Raw genomic sequence first — 15,955 nt, 5'->3', positions numbered from 1 at the left:
TATTGGGTGATGTTTTAGTTAAATAGAAGTCTCTTTGGAAAAAGGATCGATTTCTTTAAAACAGCAACAATAACCTTGGATTAATGCTATCAGCAGAGCAAGAACAGAACCCTGGGCTCTGTCCAATTCAACTATCTTTTCCTTTTTCTCAAGGGAAAAAAAAAGGGTGCTAATATTTCTGCTAGCCTAAGGACAAAAACTTCCTGTTCAGATCTGTGTGGTAGAAGTGTTACACAACCCCCAGACTGGCACTGATAAGCATGCTTGAAAAATTTTTTTTTTCCTATATATTACATGAACATTAGCTAATTTTTCAATGGATAGTCTTCTCATGACCTGTGAACATTTTTACCTAGTTGCTATCATTGTTTTCGGCAATACTGGAGTAATTTCAGGACCAAAAAACCTCTCTACTATCTTTTGCCCTTTACTGTGCAAAAACATTCAAGACTGCTCAGTGCTTCTTTGATAGAGCTCACCGGTGCCTGAAGTTCAGACTCAAATATTTCAATCTGTTTCATGCAGTGGGTTAATCAGTGGCAGGTAGTTTGTATGTATATGCATATCTTGGTGGATTTCTTTGATGTTAACCCCTGTTACACTGACTCACTACCCCATTTTTTTCAGGTACCAGTCCTGGACTTGTTCCCACCTGGGTGTGGCTGTTCAGTGCTTTTACCACCTTTTGTGCTTATGCTTTAGGTAATGTACAGTGAAATAATTTGAATGTTTAGCATTTTCATGTAATTTTATCTTCAGAGCCACTAGTGAAGATTCTGAGATAAAGAGGCATTGTGGATAAATTACTGATCTCTTTCCAAAACAGTTCTCTTAGATTAAAAAAAAACAAAACCATGGAACCAAAACAAACAAACAAAAAACCACTCGCAAACCACAACACAAAAAAAAAGTTCATAAGACTTAACCCCCAAACAGTGTATTAAGTAATATATTAGTGGTTCTATTGCAGTAACTCTTATCCCTCTTGAAAGTTCAAATTATTTTAGAGAAACAATGGAAATCATTTATATATATCAGCAGGCTGGTTACAATCCCCCTGCCATGGGCAGGGACACCTTCGACTAGATCAGGTTGTTCAAATCCTCATCCAGCCTGGCCTTGAACACTTCCAGGGGTGGAACATTCCCAGCTTCTCCAGTCAACATAATCCAGTGCCTCACCATCCTCACAGTAGAGATTTTCTTGTTAATATCTAATCTAAACCTACCTCCTTTCAGTGAACCCATTCACCCTTGTCCTATCCCTACATGCCCTTGAAAAAAGTCCCTCTCCAGCTCTATTGCAGCCCCTTTAGGTACTGGAAGGCTGCTCTAAGGTCTCCCTGGAGCTTTCTCTTCTCCAGGCTAAACAACCCTAACTCTCTCAGCCTTCTTCATAGGAGAGTCACTGCTATTTGGTTTCATAAAAATCTTTGTCCCTTGATGATGACATTCTGGGAAGCTCAGACACAGGAATTATCAGAGGGTGCTTTCAAAGATTAAAAAAATAAAGGACAAAGCAGAAAAAAGGAAATTGTTAGGCACTTCAGTGCTTAGGGAGTGTGTCAGGAGAAGTGGTGATGACAGATGTGATGACAGGCCTGAGCTTCTTATGGAAATAAGTGTCTTTTTTTTCCTTTCCTCTTGCTGTTTTTTTTTTTTTTTCCCATAACACCTACACCTCAGTTTCATATTCCATTTTTACTACTTTGTACTGTGCCATGAGTGTATTTTTAGGTACATTCCACCTTGCTGTGCAGTGGTGTGAAGACATAGACCTGAAATGATGCTGACCTGGGAGTGAGATCCACGTTAGCATGTTTTTTTTTGCTTTCTCTTCCAAAGCTTTCTCATTCCAAACTAGTCTTTCCACAACATGGTGCAACACGTATTTTCTGGGGAGACTCAAGGTAGTATATTTAAAGAGACTGCACAGTTCTGTGTAATCAGGGTCCAGGAAGGCTGGATATATTTAAAGATAGAAATCTTACAGGCACAGGAGCAGGCTGTCTCTAGGTGCTGAAAGATGAGCCATCAGGGAAGAAGACTGGCCTGGATTAATAGGGGGCTTTCACTGGAACTTGGGGAGAAAAAAAAAAAAAAGAGTTTATAACCTTGGGAAATAGGGGCAGACAACTCAAGAAGAGTACAAGGATGTCATCAGGTCTTGTAGACAGAAAACTGGATTGGTGAAAGCTTAGCTAGTACTCCATGTGGTCACTGCTGTGAAAGATAATACAAAGTGTTTTTATGAACACATTAACAACAAAGAGGGCCAAGGAAAGTCTCTGTTCTTTATTGGATGTGGAGGGGAACCTTGTAACCAAAGATGAGGAAGAGGCTGAGATTCTTGATGCCTTCTTTGCCTCAGTTTTCAACAGAAAGTCCCGATATCCTCGAGGCAGCTGAGCTGGTGGGCAGGGACAGGGAGCAGAAGAGAGCCCCTGTAATCAGGAGGGAGCAGTCAGTGCCCTGCTGTGATCCCTGACACCCACAGTCTGTGGGGCCAGATGGGATCCACACCAGGGCACTGAGGGAGCTGCGGAAGAGCCAGACCACGCTCCAGCATTGATCACCAGTCCTGGCTGACCAGGGGAAATCCAGAGAACTGGAGCTGGGCAGTGTAATGCCCACCTGCAAGAAGGATTGGAAGGAGGATCTGGGGAACTGCAGGCCTGTCAGCCTGACCTCAGTGTCTGGGAAGGTTATGGAACAGATCATCTTTAATGTCATTATGCAGTACATGCAGGACAGCCAGGAAATCAGGCCTGTTTAATATCTTTATCAGTAATTTGGATGACGGGATTGAGTCCACTCTCAGTGAGTTTGCAGATGACAGCAGGTTGGGAGGGAGTGTTGATCTGCTGGAGGGCAGGAAGGCTCTGCAGAGGGAGCTGGACAGGCTGGATCAATGGGCTGAGGCCAGTGGTGTGAGGTTCCACCAGGCCAGGTGCCAGGTCCTGCACTTTGGTCACAAAAACCCCAGGCAGCACCACAGGCTGGGGAAAGAGTGACTGGAAAGCCACCCAAAGAGTGACTGGAAAGCCACCAAAAGGAGCTGGGGGTGCTGGTTGACAGTGGCTATGAGCCAGTGTGTGCCCAGGTGGCCAGAAAGGCCAATGGCACTCTGTCCTGTGTCAGTAATAGTGTGGCCAGCAGGATCACAACAGTGACTGTCCCCCTGTACTCAGCATCAGTGAGGCCTCACTTCAAATCCTGTGTTCAGTTCTGGGCCACTCACCACAAGAAAGACATTGAAGTGCTGGAATGTGTCCAGAGAAAGACACTGAAACTGGGGGAGGGTCTGGAGCACAAATCTTATAAGGAGCAGCTGAAGGAGCTGGGGGTGTTAAGTGGGGAGAAAAGGAGGCTCAGGGATGATGTTATTGCTCTCTACAACCACCTGAAAGGAGGACGTAGCAAAGTGATGGTTGATACCTTCTCCCAGGCAACAATCAACAGGACAGGAGGCAATAACCTCAGGCTGTGCCAGGCGACATTCCTGTCTGGCATTAGGAAGAAATTTTTCTCTGAAAGGGTGGTTAAGCCTTGGAATGGGCTGCCCAGGAATCACCATCCCTGGAAAGTGTTCAAGAAACTACTGGACATGGCACTTAGCATTATGATTTATTTGACATGGTGGTGTTCAGTCAGAGATTGAACTCAGTGATCTTGGAGGTCTTAATGAGTCTATTCTTTGATTCTAAATGTACCCTCTCCTTGGAGTGATTTCTAGTAAGGCCATTGCAGTATAGCCATACATTTGTGTGCCATATTTGAGATCCTCAGGCTATATACAGATGTGTTATACATTAGGCTGCAGTGCTGTGCAGAGGGGCTGACCACTTTTGGAATCAGACCCCTGCATGTAGAGCCATCTTGATTGACCTGGAGTGTCCTCTTGAGCAGATGTCTCCCTCTGCATTGTACATACCTTGGCATTTCTGTTCAGTCGGTGAGGTTGTGCCAAAATCTTTCTGTCCAGAATTTCTTTGTATTTGTACCATAAAAAGCAATGGGACAACCATGCCTTGAAGCTGACTGCTAGATTTCTCTAGCAGTTCTCTGCACTCAGAAGCAGTGGTTTCTTTTGTGAAAACAATTTTTTAATGTCATTGTATGGAATTTAATGAAGTGACTGTTGTTTCATAAATTGGAACTACATATTGAAACAGTTACTGTATGGCACTCCAGAAGGCTCATGGGAAGTTCAGCTTCTGAGATTTTTAATGTAGATGGTATTTGCCAGTGAAGCCTGTAGTTCCTAATACTTGGAAGACGAGGAGTACGATGCTGACAGTCAAAGCTATAATGAACTAATATATATGTAGATTTTTATGTCTGCTGTCCAAGCCACTTTATGAAATATTTAGTCACAGATTTAATTTTGCATGGCCAAAGTTTTCCTTCTGGAAGACTGCAAGGAACTATAATAACTAACTAAATATGCAACTGTAATCTTTCTCAGCTTATTTTAATGACATAGTTACTCTCTCCAAATTCCCTAACATGCTGCTCTCCATCCCCCCTGCTTTTTTAAGGTGGTTTGCTTTCATTTCCTTTCCATGAAATGGAGTGCTTTTTTCCTGTTACTTTGAATTCCACTCTTTAAACATTATATAAACTTTATAAAATTGAGTATTATGAATCTTTGTGAGACAAAATTATAATACAAGAATTCTAAAGCAATGGAAGTGTGGGAAAGTTTACGTTAACTATTGAACACACACCATTGTTGGCATGAATTTCAAACTGAAACCTAAACCAGAAAATGTTTTCAGTCTTTTAAAAAGCTAATGAAACTACATGGAAAATGTGGTTAAGGATTTCTGAAAATCTGGTTTGATGTATGTGTCATATAGTTCCTGTGTTTTTCTCCATGACCATTATAATTAGAAGTACTGTATATTAGGACAACATTATAAGCTTTTTTTTTTTTTTTTTTAGAAAAAACAAATGAAAACCACTATTTCACTGTGAGGTACATATTTTAGTATCTATATACTTGTGTGACAATCTAAAATTTATAAACAGACAAATCTTCTAACATCCTTATTTTTAAGTAATAACACCTGTGAAACTAAATTCTGTCTGATTTGGGATAGGTGTTCTTGGAATATAAAACAAAATAAACTTTTTAGGATTGATTATATCTTTGTTTGCTGGTTAGGTTGCAGAGATATTATTTAATGGATGGAAGAATTTTTTATTGCAACATCTTTCACATAACCTCAAGCTTATACAGTTGTCTTTCTGCACATTTCAGCAAGATGCTGAAAATTCAGTGGAAATGTTAATAGAGAGAGAATGAGTCTCTAGAAGGAGGCAAGCTGTATTTGAAATCCTCTATGAGATATTTAAGTTTTAGAGTTCTGAGAACTGTCTCAAGAGATTTGTGTTTGAGCAGAGGATATATCACAGCTGTTTAGGTATTACCATAGAGAAATAGTCTAAAATCTGTACAAAATGAAATCCCATGTTTTCCTGGTTTAGGTCCCTGAAGTATATTTACATTAAACAAAACTCACAGTACTGCCAAATAATCCAGAGAAGTAAGTAGCATATGATCTACAGCAGCTGTGGCGTCTTTGGTCTCACTCTGCTGAGTTGTTCCTAGTCAGTTTTGGGTTATTAATGTTATCAATAACTAATAATTGTTAGCTATAGCACCTTCCAAGTTATATCAAAAAGAAAAGCATCTCCATTTTATATTGAGATCCAAGTCAAAACCAGGTAATCTGTAGGGTTTCTTCTCTGTAGTTTTTCCTAAGAGGTTCATCCTGCATAGTTCTGTTAGGCATAGTTCATCCTAAATAGTTCTATTTTTCCCCTGCATGGTCTCAGTAAAGAGACTAAGGATATGGTTTGACATTACAACTAAGAAACCTTACAGCTGCTAGACCACTTTTCTACTCCCTGTATTCACCATCCCTCCCTTGTGCCATCTCCCTTGCATTTTGTACCATTCACAGTAGCAGTTCAGTGACCCAAAGGAAAATGTAATATTTGCTGTCTTTCCACCAGCTGAACAGGCTACAGGTTGCCCTGTTTGACAGCAGTGAACTATCAGATCAACTCAAACCATATTGTCCAACTACATCCTCAGAGTAAGGTACAGTGCTGGATCATTTTTTAAGCACTCAAGTACTAAAAGTGATCGACACATAATGCACTGTAACTATAATTCATTCTTAGAATCATATAATTGTATGTGTTGGAAAAGACCCTTAAGGTCATCAAGGCCAACCATTAACCCAGCAATGCCAAATCACAACTAAACCACGTCCCCAAGTGCCACATCTGCGCATCTTTTAAACACCTCCAGCAATGGTGACTCCCCCACTTAGCTGAGTATCCTGTTCCAATGCTTGGCAGCCGTCTTGGCGTAGAAATTTTTCCTGATGTCCAGTGTAACCTCCCCTGGTGTGATCTGTGACCATTTCTTCTAGTATGTGGAAGAAGAGCATGACTCTCATCTCACTAAAACCTCCTTTCAGGTGGTTGTAGAGAGTGATAAGGTCACTCCTGAGCCTTCTGTTCTGCAGGATAAACACCCCCAGCTCTCTCAGACACTCCACATAAGACTTGTGCTGCAGACTCTTCCTCAACTCTATTGCCCTTCTCTGGACACACTCCAGCACCTTGATGTTCTTCTTGTAGTCAGGGGCCCAGAACTGAACACAGGATTCAAGTTGTGACCTCACTGATGCCAAGTAGAGGAGGACAATCACTGTCCTGGTCCTGCTGGCCACACTGTTGCTGATGCAGGCCAGGATGACATTGGCCTTTCTGCCCATCTGAACACACTCTTGTATAAAAACCAGAAAACACTTTTAAATACATGGAGGCACAAATAAAAATAAATGTTGTGAAATTTGCTCCTTGAAGCTGACACATAACTATTAGTCATTGAGTTATTGAGCATCAGGCAACTTGGTGAATTTACCCCATAAGAGGTCTGAAGGCTCAGAGCACCAATGGATGGGCAAGAAGCCCTGTGGATATTTTACAGCACTTGAAACTAATTGCAGAGACTGATGTAAAAATGTTTCAAGACGACTGGGGGCAGGTAATTATGAGTGTCTTTCTAAAACTCATGAGGAAGGTGGCATTTAGTTTCAGAGCTGAGGTAAGGACAGAAAAAATTACTTGATAACCGGAGCAATTATTTTATGAGGAGTTCTAACCTGTTGGTATTGAGGGGGTGGTTGTACTTTAGTTTCCTGTCATCAGTGTGATTTTTCTGTGTTATAAATGGCAGTAATGAATTGTATGTGAAGAAAGCCACTCCTTTTGTTGTGCTCTAATTCTTCATTTCTTTTCTTTTCTCAATCCTTCTAGACTCCATAGACGGGAAACATGCTCGAAGGACTCAATCCAGTACTCCTCTGGGAGAACTATTTGACCATGGGCTGGATAGCTGGGCTACCTCCATTTTTGTGCTTTCTTTTTTTTCTGTCTGTTCCCGTGACAATGGGAAGACTGGAGTTTCTGTATATACAATGTATATATATTTAAGCATAGTCTTGTTTAACTTCATGTGTTCACACTGGGAGAAATATAACACAGGAGTTCTTTTTCTTCCTTGGGGATATGATATAAGCCAAGTGGTGAGTATTTATCATCCCTGTTTTGGTTTTGGTTTTTTGACTGTGTAATTGTTTTCATAATATTAAAGCAATAGAAAAATAGAGTTCAAGGCAAATATATTTGGCTGAGATATTGAAATATGTGAAATGGCAACCCCCTAAAAGTAATTCAGAGATATTTTCTGCATTTGCAGTAAAGGGCTGCTCTTGAGAAAATTTTCAGCATCAGAGATTCATTGCTGTGCAAGAGAAAAAAGGCTTGCAGCAAGCCTAGCAGCCAGACAGTGCCCACGAGAATGTCATTTAACTACATTTGATTTGTGGTATTAACAAAAATTACTACGCTATCTGAAGCCACAAGCAATTTTCCCCCCAATACCAGGTTGTGAGCCACAATGTGAATTAGTCCAAATGGTATCTATTAACAGTAATTGCACAGTTATACCACAGTTATACAGACCTTCTCAATTCTACTCCATTTTACAACAAATGCAGTAATGGAAATAACATTGCACCTATGCAGAGAGCAGTAACAGTTGTCAGGTGAGTTCTATATTAGAAAAAAAAGTCAGTCATCATGGATGTCAAAAAGTCATAGACATTCAGTAACATGAATTACTTATCAGCCCACAGTCAGCACCAGCTGAGTTCCTGTCTGATTTACAGCTCTGACTTGAGGTCAACCTCTTCAGAAAACATGCCCAGGGTACCACAGTGACTGGTGTCCTCAGCACACAGATGAGCAGCAGGATTAACAAGCTCAGTGCACTTGCAAGGGCCCAGCACTGGAATTTCTGTGGGCTGGCTTATCTGTGTCTCAGATAGCCAAAGTCTTGCAGCCTGAAGAGCACAGTCAGCCTTCTGAGCTTCCTGTTGCAGGCATGAGATGAAAGGTACAGCCAAATAATTGAAAAGAAGTTTGACAAATACTCAAATATGTGTTTTAATGGAAATACAGTATTCAAATTAATGGCTGCAGATGTAGTGCTGTAAACATAATCAGAATCCAGTGGTTTGAGAACAACTCAGAGATGGTGGTCCAGCTGTGGTGCATCTGTGTTGTCCCCTAGAAAATAGGTTTTGGGAGAAGAAGTTGGCTCAGGGCTAAGACATTAGGCAGCCAGCTGCTCTGCAAGTTTCAGCCACGTCTGTGTAAGGCTTCTCCGTGAAGTTCTTCCAGCAGGAGAGGAATTGTCTTATTCAAGCCTATTTCACTTGTTGCTCAGATGATCACTGTACATGTGAATGTTTAGAAAGCTCTGCTGGATTGCTACAACATCCAAATTGTATTAGTGGTTAAATCTGGGAATGAATATCATCTAGCAGAGCAGTACTGTTAACTCTGTCAGTGCCTGTTAGTGACCTGTGCCTGTGGTCCTGTTTTCTCATCTGGGAAATAATGGTAGTAATATTGTAGTGGTAATATCTGCCTGACAGATTTGTGGCGAGGCTGAGTATCAGTAATGTTTGTAAACTGCTTTGATTAACTGGCATGCAAGGTGCTAACAAGTGCTATTTCCTGCTCCCCTCTGATGCTGAGCTGCTGTCTTGCTCAGCTTTTTAGTACCTCCTGTGATGACTTGGTTACAGTCAAAGTGATAAGCTTGTTAATGTGAGGATTTTTTGATGCTATTTAGTACAGTCATCAGCAGTGGTGGAAGACTGTACTATTGAAATCTCTGTATGTCAGTTTTCCCATCTGTAAAAAAATAGCTGTTGTAGTTGTGATTGCCTATGAACTAAGAGAAGGCAGGATTTGTAGCTCAAGGTGGTCTTTTTCCATTAGTCCAAAATATGTGACATGTACACCAGAAAATACATAATATTTTTTTCCTTATTCTACTGACTAGTCTAGTAAAACATCTTAATTCCCCTAAAATTTTGTTATTGTTTTGTAAACTCATTCAGCAAATTTATATAATATGTGCAGTACTGAAGCTTCATCTGCAGTAACTTAGAGGATACCAGGGACAAATGGCTGATGATGAGTAAGAAAGGTACTCTTCCCCTTACTGGATGTTTTTTCCCCATTGCTTCTCTGCCAGGTATTCCCACACATTTAGAGGCAGATGTTTTTTCCCCATTGCTTCTCTGCCAGCTATTCCCACAGTCACATTTAGAGGCAGAGAGTGTGAAAGCACTCGCTAGCTGCTTCCAGACAGATTCACGTTTAGTTCAGTATTTCCTCCACGGCATTCCTAGCTGGATTGCGGCAGGAATGTGCCGCTCTGTCCTGTCTTCAGTAATTTCACCCACATCTTGGTGCTGTTGCACTGGCATGTCAGACACTCAGGTGGACACTCAGTCCCCTGCTTCTGCTTTTAAGCTCATTGGTGGCCAGGAACTTTGGGCTTTGTTGTCACCAGAGAACTCAAGGAAAACACCAGTTACTGCCAGCGTGCCCAATAGAGGACTGATGACCTTAATGAGCTCTTAACTGGCATGTGGCTCCCAGGACGCTGCTGCCGAGTCAGCCCTGCTGTGCAGAAACACAGCCCCCTCACGGACCCTGCCTTAGCTGTGGTAGAGAATGAGCTGCTGTTCCTCATGAAAAAATACCTTGTTATAGACAGAGAAAGCTGAGAGGCTTACGCACATCACGTTTTTCTGCGACTTGATGACTCATCAGAACTGGTTACCCCCCAATTACGCTAGCTGGGCTGTAATTGGCACTCCAATTAGCTTTGATTACAGCAGACAATCATTTGCAGGAAGCTGTGGTTTGTAAACTTGAAAAATGGCTGTAATGTGTCTGAGAGATGCTTGGTCAGAGGACTCTCAGATTTGTGGATGCAGAATCAAGGTGGCAGCAAATGCAGCAGGGAAAGCTATTCCTGTCTCTCCTCCCTCCTTCACAAGGATCTATCCTGTGCTGATTCCTGAGTAGCAGGAAAAGGTGCAGGGAGAGGAGCCTCTGTACCGTAGCATCTTGACAATTTTCATACACTTTTGAGTGAGCACACCTATTAGAAACCCCGAAAGTCTGAAGAAAAGGCTAAAAAATAAACCTCTGCTATGATCTGTGAGAAATTCCCATGGATACATCTTATGAAAACAAATACTTTTATTTCTGTCACAAGACAAACCAAAGAAAGCTAATATCTGCAAATTAAGTTTCTTGGAGGAAAAAAAAATAAAAAGACTAAGCTTTCCTGAGAAATTAAAATTTCTGGCCTCTTGCCATATGTTAATTTTCACAGACATCGTCTTGTTTTGTTAAAAAATAAAAAAACAACTGTTTTCTTTCTGAAGAATTTAATATTACCCTAATTAAATACTCGCCTAATCCTGCTGTTGCTTTTCATAAGCCACTGCAGTTGAGTTCATAGCAGGGGAACAGAGTACTAATTTTTCCTTAATATGTTGTAATGATACCTCTGCTCCATTGGTGCTGCCTTAAGTGTAACAGGAGATACCCTTTATAGTCTTAATTAAAACTTTAAAAGTGAGGAGCTGTGTGAGAGCTGCAGTGACCCAGACAATTCCACTCTCCTTCCTCTCCCTCTCCCCAGCCGAGAAGGGCAAGCTCAGAAGAAGCAGAAGCAGCAAAATCCCAAAGGCAACAGGCAGATCTCTCTGGTGCAGCCCTTGCCCTGCAAGTGGAGGATGAGCAGAAATCCCACATGTAGAGAGAGTTGTGCCTGAAGGGATGGGTGCTTGGACCATGAGCCCTAGGGTTTCAGTCTAAGATGCTTTCCCAGCTGCTTCTGCCTGATGGCTTTGGACAGTACCACCTAGAGCCTCTGGGAGAACCCTCTGCCTGCCTTGGAACTCTGAATAAATGGAAGTACAGGATGCCGCTAGCAACTGAAACGTTGTAGAACTTCCTTTTCTCCTTCCTTTCAGTCTGAGCTGGGGAAGATTTCTTTCATGAGTGCCATATACCAGGTTTTCTTTTGACAAGCTTATTTACAAAACCCATGCTGAAATATGCTCCACATGACCTTTTCCAGGGATGTAGTGTGGCAGCCAGTGTTTCAGGAGCTGGCAGAGAAATCCCAAACAATACAAGTGCACATCACATCTTTTAAAAAATTCTACCTCCTCTGAGGGCAAAAAACTTTTCCTATTAAAAAGCAAAATCAAGATACAGATACGTTGTTCTTTGGTCACATTATCAGGATTCACAATTTAATTTCAGTTGAAAGGATATTCACTTTCAGAGTTTTTCTAAATTTGAAGTGTCTGTGGAAAGCATTGCCTTTCTTGTGAAGAAAAAATATTATTACTTAGTTCCAAAGTTGGAGCACAATGGAATTGTTGAAGCAAGAGAAGTGACAGCAGAGAGGAAGCAGTGCTGGCCAAACTATGGTGTCTGCTTCAAGCTGTCTCTGGACAACAGCTGGAAACTGATCTCAATACTCAGTTATCTGAGGGAAGCCCCATGGTTTATCCACGTAAAATCTGAAGAGAAGAATCTGCTGTGCACAGGCTTTTTTTCTGCAGCAGACTACTTCATTCTTAACCACTTGATTATGATTCCTCACAAAACTTTCTCAATTAATTAATCTTTCACGTGCCTTTAACTATTTGTCTATAATGTCTAAATGCAAAGTGATCTTGTTAGGTAAAATCTTTCAAAGTCTAAGATTTGCAACCTTCAACTATTTATTGAAAGAAAAAAAACAGAGTGAAAATAATAGAATGGAAAAATTGCAAATCACATTAAAGCGAACTCCTATTGAAATAGCTTGTAGGAAATTCTTCTTACTCTTGTAGTCAAGAGTCACATTTATTATCAGAAAAATGAAGTAGCCTTGTGTTTTAAATGATTTTTGCTTTCTGGATGTTTATTCTGAGCGTTGTGTTAATGGAAAATATTTCAACACATGAGCAATTAATACTATAGCAATATGCTAGTGAAATTGAGTATTAAAGTAAAATAAATGTCAGGTTTTTGTGGAATCATAAAGAATTTAAAAATATATTCACTTTTTTTAAAAGATGACAAAATATTTTATTTTTTTTCATCATGTAGGATATCACACAGCATACTAAATGTGCCTGTGTGCAGAACAGAAATGGTAAATCAATGGTAAGGAAAAAATCACGTATGTACACATACAATCTAAAATATTGTGGTCACAAAACTTATACCTGAAATAGTGAAAATACGTGAAAGGAGGGTAATTTTAAAATATGAAGTATTTTAGAGAACGTGTAAGAGGCTAGAAGGTAGAAGACTTTGAGGGGTTATACTGCCTTATGCTTATATAGAATTTTCCTAATGTCACTTCAAAGAATAATTCTGATTTTACACAGGAACAAATGTGACTGTGTTGCTGTTATTTACAAAATTGTGGCAAGATAGGGAGCCCCTACTCAGAATCCAGCTGCCCTGCAGTCAGATATATCAAAAAGCCTACAAATTAACACCTTGTATTTCCACATTTTTCTGAGCATACGTATTCCTCATTCTCATAGAGAAGGTCTTGGAAAGCCAAAAATATTCCTGGTCAGATACTGCTGAAAGTTCTCACTTGTGTTATTGAGGTGGGTGGATGCCAGGCACCCACCAGAGCTGTTCTATCACTCCTCTCTGCAACTGGACAGGGGAGAGAAAATAGAATGAAAGGCTCATGAGCTGAGAGAAGGACAGGGAGAGGTCACTCAGGAATTACTATAATGGGCAAAACAGACTCAGCTCAGGGATATTAACTGAATTTCTTATGAATCAAAGTCAAAGCAGAATAGTGAGAAGTAAGACAAATCTTAAAAATACCTTTTCCCTGCCTCTCTGTTTTTCCTGGGTTCAACCTCCACTCCCCTACTGGCATAGGGAGACAGGGAATGGGGGTTATGGTCAGTTCCTTACAAGTTGTTTCTGCTGCTGCTCAGGGAGAGGAGTCCTGCCCCAGAGTGGGGTTCCTCCCATGGGAGACAGTTCTCTGTGAACTTCTCCTGTGTGGGTTCATCCCATGGGCTACAGTTTTTCAAGAGCTGCTGCACCATGGGTCACTTTTTCCATTGGGTGCAGTCATTCCGGCACAGCCTGCTCCAGTGTGGCTCCCCCACAGGATCACAAGTCCTGTCAGGAAACCTGCTCCAGCATGGACTTCTCTCTCCACAGGTCTGCAGATCCCTGCTCCAGCACGGGTCTCCTGCAGGTTCACAGCTTCCTCTGAGGCACCCACCTGCTCTGGTGTGGGCTCCTCCAGGGGCTGCAGGGGCACAGCTGCATCACCCTGGGCTGCACCATGGGCTGCAGGGGAATCTCAGCTCTGAGGCCTGGAGCATCTTCTCTCCTTTCTTCTGCACTGACCTTGTTGTGTGCAGGGCTGTTTCTCTCTCATATTCTCACTCCTTTCTTCTCTGGCAGCAATTACAACTGCACAATAGATTTTTATTTTTTCCTTTTAAAGTATGTTATCCCGGAGGCATTGTCACCATTTCTGGCTGGGACAGCCTTGGCCAGTGGTGGGTCCATCCTGGAGCCGTCTGGCATTGGCTCTGCTGGACATGGGACAAGCTTCTGGCAGCTTCTCACAGAAGCCACCCTTGTAGCCCCCTTGCTACCAAAAACTGGCCACACAAGCCAAATACAGTTATTTAATTTGGAGACTTCTCATTTTAAAAAAGCTGCAATTATTTTTCTTGCTAAAGACTACATTTGTATCTGAAAAGTGCTAAAGCTGGTTAATGGTAGAGAGAGAAGCAAAAAAATTGGCCATCTTTTCTTAAATAAAATTAGTCAGTTGTACTTGGGAACGCTGCCTTTTTTTTTTTTTTTTTTTTTTTTTTTTTTTTTTTTTTTTTTTTCACCAGCAGTGCCTTTAAAACAGTTTATATAACTGATTAACAGACAGGCTTTGCTAATAATTTTGACAATCTTCAAATTTTTGCTAGTATAGCTTAGATCAAGGGACACAGCTATTTTCTCATCCTTCCAGCTTTCTAAAGGAGGTCTGCTTTCTAAAGCAAGAGGCTGCTTCAGTGTAATCAAAGTGATGAGTCCTTAAAAAACAATATACCAAAATTTTGAAAATTTTGAAGCCAAGGAGTGGGGTTTTTTTCATGTGCTACATCTGTTAAGAGGCAATCTCGATCTGGGAGTCCTGCATCACCAAATCCCAGGGCAGGGCATTCCCTGTGAGAGCCCATTGCATCCACACTCCTGTTCCTAGACATGCACTGACATCTGACAGGGATGCTCATGACTGCCCTGCCAAAAGTACCGGCTGTAATAATGGTTAATACTGAAGTTCCTCTTTTATCCCTTGCCAAAAAAGCCTGTTCAGGATTCAACATGTGAGGGTAAATTCAGGCTCCATCAAAGCCAGTTGGAGTTTTGCCATCAACTTTGTTGGGGTCAGGATTCCATCCATCATGTCTTATGGGTAATATAATACAATTTCTTCAGGAAGCCAAATGTTAACTCTGATGCAGTGGATTGCAAAACCCATTATACAATTCCTTCACTCAGACCAAAATTTGACTCACTGTCTTCAGTGGCCCAAGACATAATGGCATTCACTAGTGCCTGCTCTTCTCGCTGCAAATCTGTTGTGCTGCTTGTTCTTGCAGAGGCAATTCAAACATCCAGTTCCACAATGCAAAATCCAAACAAAACCTCTTAAAGATCTGCATACTGACAGGTCAAGAATCTTGATTTCAGATACAGAGAAGTAAGTGAAACCAAATGTAGTATTATCTATGTGTAATAGAAGTTTAAGCAACATCAGCATCCTGCTCTTAATCTGTGATCTTAAAAAGCCTGTTAATAAACAAAGAGATTTTCAGTGTATCTTTGAGTTAAAATTTAATAGAAGACTAGAAATGTGCTTGTTGAAGTTCAAATGGAGAGAACACATAACATATCAAGAATGATTATTAAAAAACCTAAATAAGAAATAGTAAAATCTGTAACACAAGCGAGCTGGAAAATGTTTTTCATCCCAGAATAAGAAGCTGCAAATTGAATGTTACCTTGGAATAAATAGATGAATATGCAGTTTTCTAAATGGCATTGTAATTAACACTGTCGTTTTAATTTAGAGCTAGTGTAGCATGAAATATACAGCCCCTTGTGGGTCCTATGGCAAAACTAAACAGCTGAGAACAGGGCAGGCTAGAGAAAGAGAAGGGCAGCAGTCCCTCTAGCTGGGTGCTCCTGAGTCTTGTGTACGTGCCCTTTCACTCCTACTGACAGCTACGAGATTCTTTTTGTGTCCTGTAATGATGTTATCTGTCAAACAAATCAAAAATCAGGGAAGACTTAATCTCCTTCCCATTCTTTTTATTTCTTCACATTCCATCTAATGTTTTATTATTGTTTCAGGTGAACTTAGGGTTTTTCTCCCCCCTCTCAGTTATTCTGATATGATCAGTTCAAGGGGAAGAGCTGCAAAAATAATCACATTACTAATT

General features: G+C 41.0%; 1 protein-coding gene across 1 annotated transcript in view; it reads left to right on the top strand.

Moving 5' to 3' along the window:
* LOC136368494 (ethanolaminephosphotransferase 1-like) overlaps positions 1-15,955 on the top strand; it is a 56,995-nt gene that overhangs the window by 19,593 nt on the left and 21,447 nt on the right. Inside the window, exons 4-5 of the mRNA XM_066330734.1 lie at positions 628-702; positions 7,341-7,609. Coding sequence (XP_066186831.1) covers positions 628-702; positions 7,341-7,609 — 344 coding nt within the window. The remainder of the gene's footprint in view (positions 1-627; positions 703-7,340; positions 7,610-15,955) is intronic.

This window comes from Sylvia atricapilla, chromosome 1, assembly GCF_009819655.1.
Source record: "Sylvia atricapilla isolate bSylAtr1 chromosome 1, bSylAtr1.pri, whole genome shotgun sequence".
Classification (NCBI taxonomy): Eukaryota; Metazoa; Chordata; class Aves; order Passeriformes; family Sylviidae; genus Sylvia; species Sylvia atricapilla.
This window is presented reverse-complemented; position numbering and strand designations above follow the sequence as displayed.